Below are 21,906 nucleotides of genomic sequence, written 5' to 3'. Positions count from 1 at the left end.
TTTTTAGATTTTGTGTGTTCCCGGTCAAAAATGACCAGTCATTAGAAATAAATGGGTGAGACTACAATTAGTGTATAAAATTGAGTTCAGGCACATGCCCATTCATCAGAGGGGCACACTTCCTCTCCCAGACCCCCACATGTATGTGTGTTTGAGCATGCACACACCTCACTCCCCTTCTTGGCTTCCATGGCAACCCCCACACGAACCTTTCCCCCATGCTACACATGTTGACATTCTCACAATCGCAACATTGTTTCAATAATATATAGAACTTTTCTCTCAGCTCGGGCATATAAAGCTTTGTTGAGGCCTTGATCACAATTCATTCTGTGGCAGCACACACTGACCAAATGATATAGTGTATGTGAGGCTCTTGATCATATCTTCTATCATGACTCTGGTGAGGAGAGGCCAGGAAACTGACAGGGAAGATGATTTAGAGGAGGAAGTGTCAGAAGTTGAAGACAACACAGAATATGATCCAGACCAAGAGACAACCGATGTGGAACAAATCAGTAATGAGGAAGAGGGCACTGCTGAGGTTGTTGTTACAATCCAGTGATGAGGAAGAGAGCCCTGCTGAGGTTGTTGTTACAATCCAGGGATGAGGAAGAGAGCCCTGCTGAGGTTGTTGTTACAATCCAGTGATGAGGAAGAGGGCTCTGCTGAGGTTGTTGTTACAATCCAGTGATGAGGAAGAGGGCCCTGCTGAGGTTGTTGTTACAATCTGGTCAAGGAATGGGAATTTGTCCCCACCTGAGAGGAGAGGTCGGCTGTCAGCTGAAAATGTTATCAGGATGATACCAGGGCCAACGCCATATCCTGGGTTGATGACATAACATCCTGCTTTGAACTGTTCCTGACAGAGTCAATCGAAACGATAGTGATAAACATGACCAACTTGGAGGGGGAGGGGCACGTTTAAAGACAACTGGAAGGAGGTAGACCAGACAGACTTCAAAGCATACATGGGTCTCTTGATTTGGCTGGTGTGATCCAGAAACTAATCTAACACCAGTTTGATGTGATAAATAGCACAATATGTTTCATCGGAGTATTTGTTATAGTCAAAAATAATCCATACATTAAGCTTTTTATTACTCAAAAACTAGTTGTATGAGCTCAGGTCAATGAGGCCTACAGGCCATAAATAGAAGTATTCCTCATAGCACTCACCTTGCCTCGTCCATTTGATTAAAATGCAGCTTTCAAATCATTTATCAATTCAGCATATGTGGAACACAAAGAACACAAAATTACGACAAAAAGTTTCTGGTTTTCATTTATTGAACATGTCAATTTCGCTGCTGTAATAAAATGGCTTACGAACAAAAGACAGAAAATGTGCACAACCACCTTACATCCCGTGTGGAAACAGCATAATATCTTTGGCATGATGACCATTATTCACAATACAATATTGTCACCTCATTCAATAGGTCATTTAATCTGTGCATCAAGTTCCCTGTATCTTCACCTTCACACTCTTTTGATTGATTGAAGGAGATTGAATGCTTCAAGAGTACAACAATTCTATACTCAGCAAAACAATAGTAAGTTATTTATTAAAATGAAATAGAAATTAATCATTCACTAACTAAAAAAGTAATGATTGTAGACTGACATTTTGCTATGACAGATTTAAAAGTAGCTAGTTTGGTTCATTAATGCGTTGTATGATATAATAATACACAATTTTCCAATATGTCGATCAAAAGCTTTATAATTTCATTACACGAGTTGACAAAGACATCCGTCCAAAATGCAGAATAGTTTATCTTTGTTGTACCACAATTATAGAATATTCTATTTGTTTCTACAAAATGCATAATAGGCCTATATAAAGCACTTATGATAGTTACGAGAACCAAGCTAACGACACATTAGAAAACCATCCTTTACAAAACAAATAGTAACGGATTCAAATGTCAAATAAAAATGAGGGGGAAAAAAGACAGGATTCGCAGATACAACTTTTTTTTATGTTGGATTCATTTCTTTGTCTCCATTATTAGAGTCACATATATTTATGTGCAAAATAAAATGATTGTGTCACACAAATTGTGTTAATGCACTTGGGTCCCTGTGACAACAGGGTAAGAGGAGAGTAAAAAACACAAGGCTAAAAGGTCTTATGTGGAACAGTAACATTCACACACAGTGTTTAGTGTCAGGCTCTTCCTGTACAGTATTAGTCTGAGTCAGTATTCATGTCATAAGAATTAATTGCCCTCGACAACGCCCACCAACTGGGGAAAACAAACGTTCTTTCCCCATTGACCGCGACTGTAAAAAGAGCCAACTTCGTAGTACACTTTTTGTTATACAAAATGTAACTAGGTCCAAAATCTCAACCTACGGATCGCAATGCTCCCACGTAGGGAAATAGAGCCAGCGAGAAGAGCCCTGTGGCTTCAGGCTATTCGGTGTGGAAGAGTGAGAAATTGTGGGGACCCGGTGTCAAAGTAGGCTACACTTTAGCTACGTGTGTGGAAAATATGTTATCACAGGTAAGACATGTATCTTGTCGAGTACAGTCAGTTTAGAACTCCACTCACTTCTTGTAGCTTTATAGCAAGTCCGTTTGTGTTGGCTAGCTTAATGTTCTGGTTCAGGGCTCTCCAACCCTGCTCCTGGAGAGCTACCGTCCTGTAGGTTCACTCCAACCCTAATCTAGCACACCTGATTCTAAAAAATGAGTTGTTTATAAACCGAATCAGATTAGTTTCAACTGGGGTTGGGAGTGAAAACCTACAGGAGGATAGCTATCCAGGAACAGGCTTGGAGAGTCCTCTTCTGGTTGGTGCTAGCACGCACTCACTTGGTTAACATTTAGTGCCGTCATGAAAACGAGGCAAGCGCCTACAACATTACATTTCTCTAAGTAGTGAGAACGCACAGGAGCGGGCAAAGTTGAATAGTAATCTTTACACACACACACGTTGTACTTTTCTTAAATGTATTTTTGTAATTGACTAAAACAAGCAGACAAGAAAATAGCTTTTGGAAAAAGGTCAAGTTTTTGCTGTGAGCCAACGAGGTAACCAAAGTAACCATGTGTTGTTTTCCCCACAGGCAGGCAGGGCCACCACGTTCTATTTCATACCGACTGGGACTATCACATTACATAAGCACACATCGTCGCCATGACGATCCACACTGCACTGCTTGACAATGTGCCTGTACCGCTTCAGTGTATTTGTCCAGGATGTTACTTCCTGTGAACAGATACAGGAAGTAGCTGCGATGATTTTCACTAGCTTGGTACACTGAGCATAGGAGTTGGCAGGACAGCACAAACTGATCTGAGACCAGGCTAGAGTTGCACCAGTGTGTACTTACACTATACTGGTCGCACCAAACGCCAGGTCAGCATCCACTGACCAGACTATCAATCTCCTCCAGCTTGCATAAGTCTTTACACGATCGCCTTTCTCTTGGTAAAGGCAGACAAAGGAGGACATTTACGCTGCTCGCAGTCTGTAGGCAGGTTGGTGATAGGCCAAACCTGTCCTCCTGTTTCCTTGTACATTGCAGTTAAGGCCACCATTACAGTATGCCAAATGGGCTTTAGCTATCAACATCAGGCTTTTAAGTCCAGACTCTGGGATAAAATACAACTTCCTACTCGTCACACACACACACACACACACACACAGTCTTGACTCCCGCTCCTGGTTCTCTCTCCCTCCTTGGTGAAGATGTGCTTTAGCTTAGCGTAGCTCAGCCCTGGGGCTCTGTGCTGTTGCCATGGTGAGGGGGCCCCTCAAGCTCGTTGATGGTGTGGAGGAGCAGGCACACCGGGGGCTGGGTGGGTTGCGTCATAGCGGGTGGTGGCGGGGAGGTGGACCCTGTCGCCGACCTGCACTCCGACCTACTATCGGGTCCATCCAGGGCGAGGGCCTGCTCCTCTTCCACTCCCAGAGTGGGGTGACCGCACCCATCACAGAAGTCTCCTCCTTCCTGCTCCTCAACCTCCTCCCCCATTAGGCTATCCTTCTCCCTCAGCTCCTTGCCCTCCTGGCTTCCAATACTGGTACTACCACCACGATCACATAAGCATACCTCGATACCAGAGTCACCCGTGAATCGGCGTCGCCGCCCAAGGGCCCCCCTATTATCTTTGTCCTCCTGGGCACCGCTCTCGGGCCCCCCTAGGTCCCCGAGTAACAGAGGCTCCTTGCAACTCTTCTCTGGGCCTCTAGGCTCCTCTGTAGAGGCCTCCTGGGGACCTAGCCCTGGTCCACCATCCTGGGGCCCGAGCCCTGGTCCACCATCCTGGGGCCCTAGCCCTGGTCCACCATCTTGGGGCCCTAGCCCTGGTCCACCATCTTGGGGCCCTAGCCCTGGTCCACCATCTTGGGGCCCTAGTCCACCATCCTGGGGCTCCTGAGGCTTATTGTCTGCCTTGTGTCTGTTGTTGCCAATGCGGTGAGGCTCTTCCAGGCTCGGCCTGGAGCAGAGGGTGTTGGATACTGGGGGAACCGGAGTGGTCTGGATGGTCGGGCAGTGTCCCAGTCCCGGGCCGTCCTGTGGGTCCGTGGGCAGGGGGCTGACTGTATGGAAGACACTGTAGGGAGGGGGAGGGGTGGGAGGGCGGTTCACCACCTCCTCGTAGTCAGGTAGGAGGGAATTTGGAAGAAACCCTGGAAGTGAAGATAAGAGGGACACATAAGACAGTTAGGATTAACTGAAAATGATTGCAAGGAAAACATGTTGCAACGTTGGCATTGAACCAAGACCCAGTGGTTCAGGTGTCCTGCAATCTGGGGCATGAAACAGGGCTGTGTTTCATCCCATACCAAAACCGCAACTCCTAGTTCAAACAAAGGACTGGAGTTGAGTCAAGGTGGCGCTGCCAGGCAGTGACTAAACTCTGTTTGATGCAATAATTGCCATTGAGAAATATCCCCCCTAGCTGAGAGGGAAAAATCACAAAAATTCACCCAAGGTGCAATGTTTGAGTAAGCCTCAGCACTGGGGAATAACAATGCAATGTAGTCAGACAGAAACGCAGAAGGAGAGAACTACTGAGACTGAAGTTGAGTATGTATGAAGCTTTAGTGCTCTCGTGTTTCATTGCGCCACGGTAATGATAGGACTGAAATAGAAGGGCATTGCGCAATAATGCCATGTTGTTGACTACTACCAGTATAACACTGTGTATCTGTGCAGTTCCTCCTAAGCTGTATCACACCGTGCCACGGTTAATACGGGCAGCACACCGTGCCACGGTTAATACGGGCAGCACACCGTGCCACGGTTAATACGGGCAGCACACCGTGCCACGGTTAATACGGGCAGCACACCGTGCCACGGTTAATACGGGCAGCACACCGTGCCACGGTTAATACGGGCAGCAGACCGTGCCACGGTTAATACGGGCAGCACACCGTGCCACGGTTAATACGGGCAGCACACCGTGCCACGGTTAATACGGGCAGCACACCGTGCCACAGTTAATACAGGCAGCACACCGTGCCACAGTTAATACAGGCAGCACACCGTGCCACGGTTAATACAGGCAGCACACCGTGCCACGGTTAATACAGGCAGCACACCGTGCCACGGTTAATACAGGCAGCACACCGTGCCGCGGTTAATACAGGCAGCACACCGTTAATACAGGCAGCACACCATGCCACGGTTAATACAGGCAGCACACCGTGCCACGGTTAATACAGGCAGCACACCGTGCCACGGTTAATACAGGCAGCACACCGTGCCACGGTTAATACAGGCAGCACACCGTGCCACGGTTAATACAGGCAGCACACCGTGCAAAAACGCAATATGACGCTAACGACATCAATGACGGACAACCACAAGTCTGACACTGTGTACAGAACACGGCGCTCTCTCGTGTTGTGGGTGTCGCGCCGTGCCACACGGGGAGCTCTGATAGGCGGGACTCTTACTGAAGTAGAACGGAAGGGAGGTGTAGTTGTGCGCCTCGCGGTAGGCGATGAGGTTGATCTCGTGCTGGCGCTGCTGCTGCTGCAGCCGGTGCTTGGTGCGCCGGTGGTGACACACGCAGCAGCAGCTCAGGATGAAGATGATGACCCACACCAGCCAGAACCCTGCCGGAGACAGAGACACAGTAGAAAGACTGTGAAACATAGACATATGTTAATACGTGTTATTCATGTCTCTATGGTGAAAATACTGTAAAAGTACTGCTGAACAGAAGGGATGACAGAGTTTTTGAAAGCAACAGGGAGCTACAGTACATTACTGTAAAAATCTAGTGCCTGTACAGTGAATGCCAGTGGTGACAAATTGCTAGTGAATGCAATAGAGAGATATAGTGCACCACTACACAGTAACAATGTGGAGGCAAAGCCATAGATATTGGCCAACTACCCTCCAGGTTTGTTCTAAACATTGTTCCATAGCAAGGATGTAACTGCATTGGAACTTGGTTACCAACAGTATACCATGGGGTCAATTGGTATTCTACGTCCCAATCGGAGTTCACAGTTCATGTTGTAGCTCATTTATCACGGCAAAAAGCAGAAGACCTAACTCCTGGAATGGAGGAGGAGAAGGAAGTGATATACAGAGGACCTAACTCCTGGGATGGAGGAGGAAGTGATATACAGAGGACCTAACTCCTGGGATGGGGAGGAGAAGGAAGTGATATACAGAGGACCTAACTCCTGGGATGGAGGAGGAGGAGGAAGTGATATACAGAGGACCTAACTCCTGGGATGGGGAGGAGAAGGAAGTGATATACAGAGGACCTAACTCCTGGGATGGAGGAGGAGGAGGAAGTGATATGCAGAGGACCTAACTCCTGGGATGGGGGAGGAGGAGGAAGTGATATACAGAGGACCTAACTCCTGGGATGGGGAGGAGAAGGAAGTGATATACAGAGGACCTAACTCCTGGGATGGGGAGGAGAAGGAAGTTACTAACTCCTGGGATGGGGAGGAGGAGGAAGTGATATACAGAGGACCTAACTCCTGGGATGGGGAGGAGGAGGAAGTGATATACAGAGGACCTAACTCCTGGGATGGGGAGGAAGTGATATACAGAGGACCTAACTCCTGGGATGGAGGAGGAAGTGATATACAGAGGACCTAACTCCTGGGATGGGGAGGAAGTGATATACAGAGGACCTAACTCCTGGGATGGGGAGGGGGAGGAAGTGATATACAGAGGACCTAACTCCTGGGATGGGGAGGAGAAGGAAGTGATATACAGAGGACCTAACTCCTGGGATGGAGGAGGAAGTGATATACAGAGGACCTAACTCCTGGGATGGGGAGGAGGAGGAAGTGATATGCAGAGGACCTAACTCCTGGGATGGGGAGGAGGAGGAAGTGATATACAGAGGACCTAACTCCTGGGATGGGGAGGAGAAGGAAGTGATATACAGAGGACCTAACTCCTGGGATGGGGAGGAGAAGGAAGTGATATACAGAGGACCTAACTCCTGGGATGGGGAGGAGAAGGAAGTGATATACAGAGGACCTAACTCCTGGGATGGGGAGGAGAAGGAAGTGATATACAGAGGACCTAACTCCTGGGATGGGATGGAGGAGGAAGTGATATGCAGAGGACCTAACTCCTGGGATGGGGAGGAGAAGGAAGTGATATACAGAGGACCTAACTCCTGGGATGGAGGAGGAAGTGATATACAGAGGACCTAACTCCTGGGATGGGGAGGAAGTGATATACAGAGGACCTAACTCCTGGGATGGAGGAGGAGGAGGAAGTGATATACAGAGGACCTAACTCCTGGGATGGAGGAGGAGGAGGAAGTGATATACAGAGGACCTAACTCCTGGGATGGAGGAGGAAGTGATATACAGAGGACCTAACTCCTGGGATGGGGAGGAGGAGGAAGTGATATACAGAGGACCTAACTCCTGGGATGGGGAGGAGGAGGAAGTGATATACAGAGGACCTAACTCCTGGGATGGAGGAGGAAGTGATATGCAGAGGACCTAACTCCTGGGATGGGGAGGAGAAGGAAGTGATATACAGAGGACCTAACTCCTGGGATGGGGAGGAGAAGGAAGTGATATACAGAGGACCTAACTCCTGGGATGGGGAGGAAGTGATATACAGAGGACCTAACTCCTGGGATGGGGAGGAAGTGATATACAGAGGACCTAACTCCTGGGATGGGGAGGAAGTGATATACAGAGGACCTAACTCCTGGGATGGAGGAGGAAGTGATATACAGAGGACCTAACTCCTGGGATGGGGAGGAAGTGATATGCAGAGGACCTAACTCCTGGGATGGGGAGGAAGTGATATGCAGAGGACCTAACTCCTGGGATGGAGGAGGAAGTGATATACAGAGGACCTAACTCCTGGGATGGGGAGGAAGTGATATACAGAGGACCTAACTCCTGGGATGGGGAGGAGAAGGAAGTGATATACAGAGGACCTAACTCCTGGGATGGGGAGGAGAAGGAAGTGATATGCAGAGGACCTAACTCCTGGGATGGAGGAGGAAGTGATATACAGAGGACCTAACTCCTGGGATGGGGAGGAGAAGGAAGTGATATACAGAGGACCTAACTCCTGGGATGGGGAGGAAGGTCCTAGTACAGTAAATAAGCTTTAAATGAGTGTTAGAACTGACCTGTCTTTTTGAAAGATGTAGGGTGTGCATTCAGAACATGTACTGTATGTTCAGTACATGCATGTTCACATGCAGTGATGTAAAGTACTTAAGTATAAATACCCCCAAAACTACTTAAGTAGTACTTTAAAGTATCTGTACCTTACTTTTTATATTTTTACTCCACTGCATTGCCAAAGAAAATATAATTTTTTCTCCATACATTTTCCCTGACACCCAAAAGTACTTGTTACATTTTGAATGCTTCGCAGGACAGGAAAATGGTCAATTACACACTTATCAAGAGAACATCCCATACTGCCTCTGATCTGGCCGACTCACTAAACACAAATGCTTCATATTTAAATGATGTCTGAGTGTTAGTGTGCCACTGGTTAACCATAAATGTAAAAAAAAATCAAGACAATTTTGCCGTCTGGTTTTCTTAATTTAAGGAATGGTTAAATGATTTATACTTTCTTTCGATACTCAAGTATATTTAAAACCAAATACTTCGACTCAAGTAGTATTTTACTGGGTGTCTTCACTTTTACTTAATTTTCTATTAAGATATCTTTACTTTTACTCAAGTATGACAATTGGGTACTTTCTCCACCACTGTTCACGTGTACAGGTGAATGTGAGGGTGCACTGATATGACTAAAATGCAAATGCATTTCAGAGTGGGAGAATGAGAGTGAAAGGTAGAGAGAGCAAAGAGAGAAAAGAGCATGTGTGTGTGTGATAGCATAGAGAGAGAGAGAGTCCTTACACCAGAGTTCATAGTAGTAACTGCAGCACTGTGACTCCCCACAGCAGTGTCCTGACTCACAGACGTAGCTCTGGTTGTTCAGCCCCTCACAGTGCAGAAGGCTCTGGAAGACAAGAGACAAGTCAATAACAGGAGTGTAGAACCGCATATCCACAAACTTTTGCAATGGACAACAGAAATAAGCGTTTCGTATCGGACAAGCCCAGGTAGTCTGTTGCCGTGTCAGTCTGTTTTCTTCCGTCTGTTGCCTAGTGAATATGACCCAGCAGCCGCCACTCAAATACTGATGTTCATTTTTGTTAGTCATCATCATCATCATCTTGATAAAAGGTGAAACCCCTAGAATTTCTCAGGATGTCTTCCCTATGTGGAAGCTAGGTCTATTGCAACATCACTAGGCTGCATTCAAAGCCAATCTGGCCCTCATCATCCCCTTTTCCTGTAACATGGCAGAGACTCGCGCTCAAGCCTTTTACTTTTGGTCCACCAGCTTCAAAAACTATACTGAACAAAAAAATATATATATTTATATATATTTTTTTAATCGCAACATGCAAAAACGTCAAAGATTTTACTGAGTTACAGTTCATAAGGAAATCAGTCAATTCAAATAAAATTAATTAGGCACTAATCTATGGATTTCACATGACTGGGAATACAGATATGCATCGGTTGGTCACATAACAAAAAATGTATGGACTGGATTAAAAAAAGTCAGTATCTGCAGTGTGGCCACCATTTGCCTCATGCAGTGCGACATCTCCTTCACATAGATTTGACCAGGCTGTTGATTGTGGCCCGTGGAATGTTGTCCCACTCTTCTTCAATGGCTGTGCGACGTTGATGCATATTGGCAGGAACTGGAACAAGCTGTCGTACACCTTGATCCAGAGCATCCCAAACATGCTCAATGGGTGACATGTTTGGTGAATATGCAGTCCATGGAAGAGCTGACATTTTCAGCTTCCAGGAATTGTGTACAGCTCCTTGCGACTTTTGGCTGTGCATTATCATGCTGAAACATGTGGCGATGGCAGCAGATGAATGGCTATGGGCCTCGGGATCGTCACGGTATCTCTGTGCAATTAAATTGCCATCGATGAAATGCAAGTGTTCGTTGTCCGTAGCGTATGCCTGCCCATACCATAACCCCACCATGGGGAACTCTGTTCACAACACTGACATCAGAAAACCATTTGCCCACACAACACTATACAAGTAATCTGCAGTTGTGAGGCTAGTTGGACATATTGCCAAATTCTCTAAAACAACATTGGAGGCGGCTTATGGTAGAGAAATGAACATTAAATTATCTGGCAACAGCTCTGGTGGACATGCTGTTTAATCAGCTTCTTGATATGCCACACCTTTCAGGTGGATGGATTATCTTGTTAAAATTATAAATGCTCACTAACAGGGATAGAAACAAACGTGTGCACAAAATGTTAGAGAAATAAGCTTTCTGTGCATATGGAACATTTCTGGGATCTTTTATTTACACTTTACATGTCGTGTTTATATTTTTTCGTCAGTGTATATGTTGTTGAAAATATATTTCAAAGCGATTTAGATTGTACAATGATTCCCGACACTTTTCAATGCTTGTTTTCTCACAAATTGAAATAGAGAGGACAGTGTAGAATTTTAGCATCCAGGAAAAGAGTGATTTCTACATTGGCCACGACTCCATTTCCACCAAATAACACAGCCACAAAGTCAAAACAGCTTTCCTATATTGACCATCCATGTCGCTCCGCGGGAGAAATCAATGGGGTGAATATCACAGCTAATCACAACACTGGCAGGTAAGTAATACTGTGAAACACTATCATTCTACTATTACTGCATGCATGTATATATGACGGACATCTTCTGAAATTACAATGCAAAAATAAATCCTGTGTGTAGCACCTTCAACTCATGACCGCATTATGGAGCATTGACTGAAACATCAACTATAAGATCACAACATACAGCAGTTGAGCTATCTCTACAGAAATTGCTCTGGCGATGAGACCTAGGTCACCTGAGTACTACACTCTCACAGATACTGTAACTGTATGGGACCCGAATAACAAACACATGTATTCATCAAACAACTGATTAACAACTAGTTAGTATAGCCTATAGACTATATCAAGATTTTCAGACAGTTGATAGGCTAGTGATCACTCATATTTGCATGTTGCCCTCTAGGGTTTAGGCGAGGTCACTTTATCAGCACTCACAGATACTGTACCTGGCCAGAATAAATAAATAATGAAATAAGTCTTCAATTTTAAAAATTAAATACATAAAAATAGATCAATAACTGATTACTCGTGTTCAATGTAGCCTATAGGGTCTGGACGAACTAGGTCCAGACATAAGTGGTAGTATTGAACCTCCCCATCGTCCCTCTTATACATGGGTGCTAAGCTGCTAGAATGTCCACGGCTCAGATTTCCTCATCACTTATCACTCATTACTTGGCTTATAGACAGACATGGCCCACCCTGGAACAAACACACCAAGTTCGTCTAATCAAGAGAAACACAATGTACAGAAACAAGCATCTTCTGTTTGCGTAGATGACAGCCTAAATGTGCCTCCAGTCAAACAGGAACTGGCCTTTTAGCCTACATCAAAAGCTTTGAACCTGATAGATCAAAGACACACTTAAAATCAGTGTCAATACACACGTTATCCTTCAATCAATCAGTTTCTACTTTCCAAGGGGACAGCAGGAATAGCTGTTGAGAAAAAATTGACTAAAAACCAGAAACCAGACAAGGAAGACAGCCAAGGAAGCCTCTAATTAAAAACTGCTTCAGATTGTATATTGATTTAGCAGGCAACCCCTACCAGGCTACACATTATCTACAAGATTAGATTATGGATTAAATCCTGAGGAGAAATGTTAGCCAAGGTTTTCTATACCCATTTCCTTTCCAGCTGTAGAGGCATAGCTGTCCAAAATTCCAAAATCCCAAGGAACGCACAAGTCCTTTCAACTCAAGGGTCGTTATCCTTCCAGTCCACAGATGAAAAAAGTGAAAGAGCACACACACACACACACACACCAAGCAAAATAGGGGACAAGGATTTCTCTAAGGAAATGTCCAAGTGGCAGTGGAGTGTGAGCTGCCAGCCAGAGTAGAGGACTGCATGGTAATGAAGAGTGGAGCACCCTCTGTATTCAAAACGGCATGCGGAGTTTGTGTGTCCGAGTGAGGACAGTTCTAACACAGGAATAGTGAAGCCCAGCCACAGATCAACTTCACACACACACTATGCGTTTCCACTAGGCAAGCCTGGAGCATTTCTGCAGTGTATCTTTTTAACAGCCTCCCACAAATAGTTTACACCATACAACTACATTGTATGACATGGCATAAACCCATCACAAAAAAAAAAGAGAAACTAGGCTACTGTTTGTTTTGGAGGCATTACCAGTTCTGAAATAACTTGCACTGAGGAGATTACACAATAGTCTTAGGTCAGAGACCTTTGGCTTCAGAGCTCAAGAACTCCCTGGCTCCCAGCCTCGGGGCTGTTGTCGAGAACCAAAGTGCAAAGATATAACCCTTAGGCCTATGACCTGTACTGTATGACGTGATGTTTTTGTTACTTGTTGTTGTATTTGTGCTAGGATGTTGGATCCAGTCCAGTTAGCACGATAGGCTAGGCCTACAAACAAAAACTAAAGGCAAATCCATACTATTTGGACAACAAAATTGCCTAAGCCTAGGTTAAGAGATGAAGAGTAAATTTTTTGGGGGCGTCTGAATTTGCTATCGCCTAGGAGACGTATCAGGCAAGACATTGAGACATTGACCCAACAAAGAATCTCGACAGACAACATTCCTCAGTCTTCGACAATAGGCTGCTGCAGGATGGAACAACCATCCCTTCTCGTACTAAAGTAGGGGATTAGGGATGGGTGGATTGTGTTACTAACTCTGCCAGAGCCTACAGGCATAATAGAGATTACTTCGACTTCAAATTGACCATAATGAGAAGCTGCTGAAACAACCAGACATACAAGAACAGTCTGGTGTCACTGCTTGACTATCAGAACATTTTCTCTCTTGAGGACAGCTGCTAAAAAGTGACTAAGTGGATTCTTGACAGTGTGCATATGTTACAGCATTTGATCTGGCATGAATATGCACAAACCTGCCAAACTGACAGACTATTGATGCTGTATACTAGTGTCTAAGCTAAATTATTTATCAAGGATCTCTACCTTTTCATGCAAAGAAGCATGTTAGTTTCAAATTCTTAGTAGGCCCATCGCTAAAAAAAACTACAAAATGTCTTGAATGAAAAAGAAAATCCAAGTGCATCTTTCTTAGGCCTGCAATAGAAGCATGGATTGCTCACGTAAGCGACATGACAGGCAAAGAAGTCTCAACCAGCATAGCATTCTTTTGGACTGACATATTGCACACAGGGTTCGCTACTGCTACAAAACAATCGGAGACGCTTTATTACCTGGTAACGTTAGTATTAGGTTCACTATTAGCTTTCTTATTATTATCAGGATTTAGTCAAACAGTAATGTGCAATTGACCAAAAATAGAACAACTTTCTGATAAGGCAACAATGGCACAGAAATGCCCCAGTCTGTGTGTCAGGGCTTGACATACAGGGGAGGTTTAGGAAGCCCTCGTCAGTGGCTTGCTTGGGCCAGTGATTCTTTTTTTATAATGCTATATAATTGATCTATATAAAAAGAAAAGGTGGATTTCCGAAGCTGTTAGTTCGATATGTTGATTCTTCACCACACTCATATAGCCCACAGATAATCTGTCGGGCAGAAAGCTTGAGGAGCTCAAATTGCTGGTCGTTGCGTGGAGCCAAGACCGACAGGGGTAGGGGTAGGAAAGATGTTCCAAGTTAGGATATATACCAGTAAATGCGAAGGCAAGAATGGGTATGCAAACCAGGCATTTAAAAAGTTCTAAGTCTTGGTTGAATATTTGCAATGTGCAATTCAGTCACCATGGAATAGTCTGCCTTTAAAAAAACAGACATTTCCTATAGAGCAAGGCTCTCCAACCCTGTACCTGGAGTGCTACCCTCCTATAGGTTGTTTTCACTCCAACCCTGTACCTGGAGAGCTACCCTCCTATAGGTTGTTTTCACTCCAACCCTGTACCTGGAGAGCTACCCTCCTATAGGTTGTTTTCACTCCAACCCTGTACCTGGAGTGCTACCCTCCTATAGGTTGTTTTCACTCCAACCCTGTACCTGGAGTGCTACCCTCCTATAGGTTGTTTTCACTCCAACCCTGTACCTGGAGAGCTACTCTCCTATAGGTTGTTTTCACTCCAACCCTGTACCTGGAGAGCTACTCTCCTATAGGTTGTTTTCACTCCAACCCTGTACCTGGAGTGCTACTCTCCTATAGGTTGTTTTCACTCCAACCCTGTACCTGGAGTGCTACCCTCCTATAGGTTGTTTTCACTCCAACCCTGTACCTGGAGAGCTACTCTCCTATAGGTTGTTTTCACTCCAACCCTGTACCTGGAGAGCTACCCTCCTATAGGTTGTTTTCACTCCAACCCTGTACCTGGAGTGCTACCCTCCTATAGGTTGTTTTCACTCCAACCCTGTACCTGGAGTGCTACCCTCCTATAGGTTGTTTTCACTCCAACCCTGTACCTGGAGTGCTACCCTCCTATAGGTTGTTTTCACTCCAACCCTGTACCTGGAGAGCTACTCTCCTATAGGTTGTTTTCACTCCAACCCTGTACCTGGAGAGCTACCCTCCTATAGGTTGTTTTCACTCCAACCCTGTACCTGGAGAGCTACTCTCCTATAGGTTGTTTTCACTCCAACCCTGTACCTGGAGAGCTACTCTCCTATAGGTTGTTTTCACTCCAACCCTGTACCTGGAGTGCTACCCTCCTATAGGTTGTTTTCACTCCAACCCTGTACCTGGAGTGCTACCCTCCTATAGGTTGTTTTCACTCCAACCCTGTACCTGGAGTGCTACCCTCCTATAGGTTGTTTTCACTCCAACCCTGTACCTGGAGTGCTACTCTCCTATAGGTTGTTTTCACTCCAACCCTGTACCTGGAGAGCTACCCTCCCATAGGTTTTCACTCCAATTCTAGGTAACTGACCGGATTCAGTTAACCAACCAGCTAATTATTCCAATCAAATGCACTAGATTAGGCTCGGAAGGGCCCTACGTCTATGCTCTTTGGTCCTTGAAAAGTAATTGAAGTTATGGTAGTTGATTTAAGCCAGACTTCATTAGCGTGTGCGTTGGGAACATGACTATTTAGTCAGGCAAAACCCACATTATTTTGACATATTTTAGAAGGTCAAAATAATCCAAATGTCAATGCATAAGGCCTTTAAATAAATTCCTTATTCTTAAAAGTGGTAATGCACACTATGACAGTTTATTTTATACGCTACTACAACAATGAAATATCAAAATGTAGGTCCTTCACATTTCTTATTTAAAGATGCACTATGTAGAAATCACTCTGGCATGTCCTGGTCGCTAAAATTCTAATAGTATACCTAAATTCAGTTTGTGACACAAGTATAGCGTAGAGAATCATTGTACAATCTAAATATATTTTCCATAACCAAAAATATAGTATTTTCAGCTGTTTCAAGCTGGTGTACAAAACTGAAAGTAAAAGACGCAAGAACAAAACTTAAAACGGGAAGCAAAGAAATAGCGCTCATAGAACCGATCTACCGTTTCTTAGACTTGCCTTTAACTCATATTTCTATGCGAATTTGGTCTGGTCGCCCAAAAAGTTACAAATTGAAGCTTTAAGTGCTTGAAAAAAAGTCCTTGAATTTTGTCTGTTTGAGCAGCAAATGTCTGTTTGAACCCTGTATAGGCTACTTGCTCAGATCGCAAATGAATGATAAAATCAGCTGCTATTGAAATTATGCACTTCATTCGATTTCCTGTCAGATCTTGACCCGTGTCGGTATTTCTCTAATTTGGGTCAGTAGCTTTAAGTTGGCATTGGCCCAGTGTGCCACTGGCAAATTTACCTGAATGTCGAGCTCTGCTGTGTGTGGTACGTGTAGGACCTATATGTCTACCGCTTTATGGAGCCGTTAATGATGCCCTTACTGTGTTCAGGTAGATGGAAAGACAAATAAAAGCGAACTACAAAGTAGCCTATGCCTTCTTGGCAGAATCCTGATTATTTGCATCAATCCAGTGGCCATTTGTTTTGAAAACAACATTACAAGTGCGCTGCAGAAACACAGCTAGCCAAACAACTGTCTGGCTGGTAAGCACCTGAATTAAAGGGTAACTACACAAGAATCTAAATTTCACAAATTCTCTCAACAATGGTCAGCAAATATGTTTTAAGAATTGTTGTGGATTTTGAACATCAAATGTATTTTTGTTTTGTTGCCATGATATCGTTTTGGTACAGTATCAAGTATCGTTTTTCCAAAATCTGCCCTCTAGATGATTTCACAGAACACATGCCACTTTGAAATCCGCATTAAATACATTTAGCATTTTATTTTAAAGTCTTTTTTCTTTGCTGTTACAGTAAATCAATCTACATCAAAGAACAAGGGCATACTAATGTAAAAGATGACTAGTCAATTTTAGCCTGGTTCTGTACAGAATGCAGTCATTACGGGACACCGGCCAGGTCATTGTCCATTATCTTTATTAAACGTTTGGTGTGACTAAATCGTGTGTTGGTGCCACCAACTGAAAAAGGTGGTAGCTGGAAAAAGTTAGTGTAGAACCCTGACATAGTTCACTTCCTATTTTGCAGATTCAATACTGACACAGAGCTGACTGGCAAGGGGACTGTACAGCAACAGTGTTGTAGAAGAGATATGTTCTGAAGAAAGTTCAAGGTTGGACAGTTAGTGCTGAACAGAACAAGCGGTGACAACAAAAACAACATTCTCGACCACCACACACACATTCAGCTCTACTTTTCAAAGGGAAAAGAGGACGTGCTCAGGGAACTAGCCTATTGTGGTTCATGTTTCACCAACAATACTCCCACGTGAAGAGTAACCACCTTGCAAGAGATCTGAAGTCTTGTCTTTTCAGACAGATATTAGGCTACACTTCTAAGCTGTAGCACAGGGGGCTAAGGCAATCTTGAAATGCAATGTACGGACAACCTGGGTTTGATACCTGGTCAGTTTGGGAGTTTGAAAAATGAGGGTGACTGATGTAGGCCTAGGCCAAAACCAAGTAGGACAATGCAATCCATGTATTGGGTCACTCAATATTTCTCTCAAACAGAACTTGACAAATCCAGAGGTTAAGCAAGACATTGGGATTGACATTGGCTCCTCCACTCAGCAACTGGTGACTATATTCAGTCACCCAGAACTAAGGCAAGCTGCCAGATACAAAATGGAAAGTCTCAATGATGTAGCAGCAAACAGGGAGAATGTTCAGATATCTGTGAGGGGCTGTAGCCCCCTTCCTAGAAATAAAGAAAAACATTGTTAAATGAAATTTAGACTTGTGGGTGATTCCTCACAAAACTGGACCATGATTTTTTGGATATTCACAAAATGCTATCCATAGAAGGGTCCTTTAGAGGAAGGATTGTTGACTATACAAAACATTAAGAACACTTTCCATGACCGACTGACCAGGTGAATCGAGGTGAAAGCTATGATCACTTATTGACACCACTTGTTAATAAATCCACTTCAAATCAGTGTAGATAGACATGGGAGGAGACGGGTTTAAGGACTTTTAAGCCTGGAGACATTTGAGACATGGACTGTGTATGTGTGGCAGTCAGAGGTTGAACGGGCAAGACAAAAGTTTAAATGCCTTTGAACAGGGTGTGGTAGTAGGTGTCAGGCGCACCAGTTTGTGTCAAGAACTGCAACATTTTTTTCTCACTCAACAGTTTCCTGTGTGTATCAAGAAGGACATCAAGCCAACTTGACAACTGTGGGAAGCATTGGAGTCAACATGGGCCAGCATCCCTGTGGAACGCTTTTGAGTCCATGCCCTTACGAACTGAGGCTGTTCTGAGGGAAAAGGAGGGGGAGGGTGCGCAACTCAATATTAGGAAGGTGTTATTCATATTTTGTACCATCACCATCATTACATTTTTATATTAAAGCATAATTGAAAAATAATGAATTGCAGTTGGAACATGTGACATTTGGCATTACCCAGGCCTTCTTTAAGACTCCATAATGTTTATTCTGCACTACCAAGGAAAAATTGGTGTCAAAGCTTTACTGCCTGCTCTGTAATATGAGTTGTATTTTAATTGAAAAAATGCACATTATATGAATATTGAAAAATATAAACATGAATATTTAATATTTTAGGGGTCGAATGCCAGTTGTGGGAATTACCCAAAGGGAGTGCTGTGATTGGCTTCTATGTCTTTGTATAGAATGGGCCACAACTTAAATAACTTTACTAGTAATAATTATCTAATGATAAAATGCTCTTGTATATGAGGAAGGACTGTGTGTGTCAGGACATGGACTGAAATTAAGCCTGGTTCAAAACATCTGGAAACTCTAAAATGTCCAACTTCAGTGTCTTCAAGACGAATGGGAACTAAAAAAAATAAAAGAACTCGAACTGGGAAAAAACGTTTTGAATGGTCATCCAACTTGGCATCTTTCGAGAGCTCCGACTTTCCGACCTGAAAATCACTGACGTCATGAATTGACGTCGTTTTCCCACCAGCATTTCCAGTTGTCTTGAAAGCACAAGAGCAGGTTAGCGTTTTTCGATTTGAATCTTGTTCTGGGAGGCAGCTTTGCAGAGTGGTAAATAGCTGGCGCAGCACAGTGAGCACTTGTCTCAAATACATCGTTACAGTTGTTGGTTAGCTAGCAAGCATATTTTTTTTGTACATATTAGCATCGACATGAAATCAGTCAAAACACCTGAAAATAGGACACGATATAAAGAACAAGATAACGCTAGCTGAAACGAGACATCCCTTAATTGCGGCTTCTTGTGATTGGGTGGATTCGATTATGCTGAGCGGGGCACCGGTCTATGGCCGGAGACGTGAGGTGCAAAACGGTGAGGGAAGAGCTCCTTTCTCAAATGAAATAGTAATCTGCGATGTTCGGTCATGGTGAATCGTCCAGAAACATACACCTCTTTTCCAGAAAATGTTTCAACTTTAAAACTAGTTTTCATTGGGAAGGCAGATACATATATATTTGTATCAAAAGCGAACTTCCGCATGTTAAAAAGCAATCTCACCACGTGCTTAATTACACCGTTTATTGGAGCCGACTTCACAGTGAGCTTTGACTGGAGCATCTGGCTCATGCTCGGGAGGCTTGGTTGGTTCTAAAAACAATTACAATCAATTCACACATTATGTAAAACACGCCTACCCGTGCCAGATGAACCGAATCCCCTCATTGTTACTAGCTGGCTGTTCTGAATCATAACGCAGATTCCGGTCACATCGATGCACGCGCATCATTTTCGTTACAACAGCCAACCCGTTTATAAAACAGCACTTATATATTTGCATTGAAACTGCATGTGTATCAAAACATCAAGTAATCATTGTTTAAGTAGACAGCTACTGACTTGTTGGCTATTAGGATAATGCTGTACGTGGCGAGATATTTTAACTGTCAACCATTTAATTAGACAGTTGTCAATGGGTGCGGCTAGAGAAGTTTGCTTAACACTCAGGTTAAGGTTAGTGACTAACAGCCATGTAACGAACGTTAGTTACTAAAGCAGCACACACTGTCGAGTTCCGTCAACGCTAGCTAGCAATATGGCTAAGTGCCTGTGATGCCAACTAAATAGCTGACTGAACAACTAACTAGCTAGCAAGATAGCTAAAGCTAGCTACAGCGGTCGAATTTAGAAGTTATACCCAACCGATTCTAGTAAGCCAGCAAACTTGTAGGAAAACAGATGGTCAAATTAATAACTAGCTACCCAACAAAGCTAGCCGTATTTGCAACATTACTAGCTACCCAAATAAACATGCACGACCCGAACCAAAAACAAATCCTGGCAGACTTGAGTCCAAATCTTACCTCGTCTAATGTCGCTTCGGAGGGGCTGACAGCGACAACGTGCAAAAACAATCCCATTTTAAGACCCACGCCTAAAATCTCGTTCATTCCCCCGACCGGACTCGTGTAAAAACATAAGCGTAGACGTTTGTTGTTCACTTCACTAATATTAGCGAAATGTCAAACTAGTTTACGGCTCGACCAGACGCACTGAAAGACCACGCATGCGCTGCCTCCTTGCTACAGCGTAATTTGATATTTCAAGGAGGCGAATTCGATTAATCTGGCCCGGGGTACACCGTGCGTGGAACTTGAATACTAAAATGGCTGGAACCTTCTTGTGATCGTCCAAAGATCAGCCATGTTGGTTAGGGAGTTGTTCAACCACGGTTTGGTTTGCCAGTGCTGTGATAAGATAGTGTGTAAAACAATGAATGTGAAGAATTTATCTGCACTGTATGTGTGTTAGCCAGACAGTTTTAGAGGAATGATTCCATAAATGTAGCTAATTAACTGCCAATATGCCAACATTTCATTTAAATAATGCAGTCAATCCACAGCCATACTCTGGCTCATATCAGTTGATAGCATATAGATAAGTAGTAAATGCAACAATAACTAATATTGCATCATATAACAGCACTCACAGCTTTCCAAGAAAACAAAACCAGACATTTATGGTCCTTTTACATATATTTGAGGTGAAAGCGGGAGGGAGCATCAGCCTTCTCAAATGAACAGTAAAGATGATTGCATTTGTTTTGAAACTGGGCTGTCTCCCGGGCAGCAGCCAGGTACCCCATTCAAAGCCCATGGCGAAGTCAAATCAAATATATTTGTCACATACACATGGTTAGCAGATGTTAATGCGAGTGTAGCGAAATGCTTGTGCTTCTAGTTCTGACAATGCAGTAGTAACCAACAAGTAATCGAACGTAACAATTCCAAAACTACTACCTTATACACACAACTGTAAAGGGATAAAGAATATGTACATAAAGATATATGAATGAGTGATGGTACAGAACGGCATAGGCAAGATGCAGTAGATGGTATCGAGTACAGTATATACATATGAGATGAGTAATGTAGGGTATGTAAACAAAGTGGCATAGTTTAAAGTGGCTAGTGATACATGTATTACATAAAGATGCAGTAGAGGATATAGAGTACAGTATATACATATACATATGAGATGAGTAATGTAGGGTATGTAAACATTAAGTAGTATTGTTTAAAGTGGCTAGTGATATATTTTACATCAATTTCCATCAATTCCCATTATTAAAGTGGCTGGAGTTGAGTCAGTGTGTTGGCAGCAGCCACTCAATGTTAGTGGTGGCTGTTTAACAGTCTGATGGCCTTGAGATAGAAGCTGTTTTTCAGTCTCTCGGTCCACCCTTTGATGCACCTGTACTGACCTCACCTTCTGGATGATAGCGGGATGAACAGGCAGTGGCTCGGGTGGTTGTTGTCCTTGATGACCTTTATGGCCTTCATGTGACATCGGGTGGTGTAGGTGTCCTGGAGGGCTGGTAGTTTGCCCCCGGTGATGCGTTGT

The 21,906-nt window shown here is 43.9% G+C and overlaps 1 protein-coding gene across 2 annotated transcripts; it reads right to left on the bottom strand.

Annotated features, from left to right (window-relative positions):
* Positions 1–1,275: 1,275 nt before the first annotated feature.
* LOC135524279 (WW domain binding protein 1-like) lies at positions 1,276–20,573 on the bottom strand. Of its 2 annotated transcripts, none has more exons than XM_064951686.1 (4): positions 20,367–20,573; positions 9,354–9,456; positions 5,922–6,083; positions 1,276–4,649 (listed from the first exon to the last, which is right to left on the bottom strand). In XM_064951686.1, the coding sequence occupies exons 1-4, from the start codon at positions 20,451–20,453 to the stop codon at positions 3,727–3,729; spliced, it is 1,275 nt and encodes a 424-aa protein (XP_064807758.1). In that variant the 5' UTR covers positions 20,454–20,573; the 3' UTR covers positions 1,276–3,726. The 2 variants fall into 2 exon arrangements, with proteins under 2 accessions (XP_064807758.1, XP_064807767.1); XM_064951695.1 differs by lacking the exon at positions 20,367–20,573 and adding an exon at positions 12,273–12,752.
* Between the last annotated feature and the right edge of the window lie 1,333 nt (positions 20,574–21,906).

The sequence above is a fragment of the Oncorhynchus masou genome, chromosome 4 (assembly GCF_036934945.1).
Source record: "Oncorhynchus masou masou isolate Uvic2021 chromosome 4, UVic_Omas_1.1, whole genome shotgun sequence".
Taxonomy (NCBI): Eukaryota; Metazoa; Chordata; class Actinopteri; order Salmoniformes; family Salmonidae; genus Oncorhynchus; species Oncorhynchus masou.
Note: the sequence above shows the minus strand (reverse complement) of the source record. Positions and strands in the feature narration are given on the sequence as shown.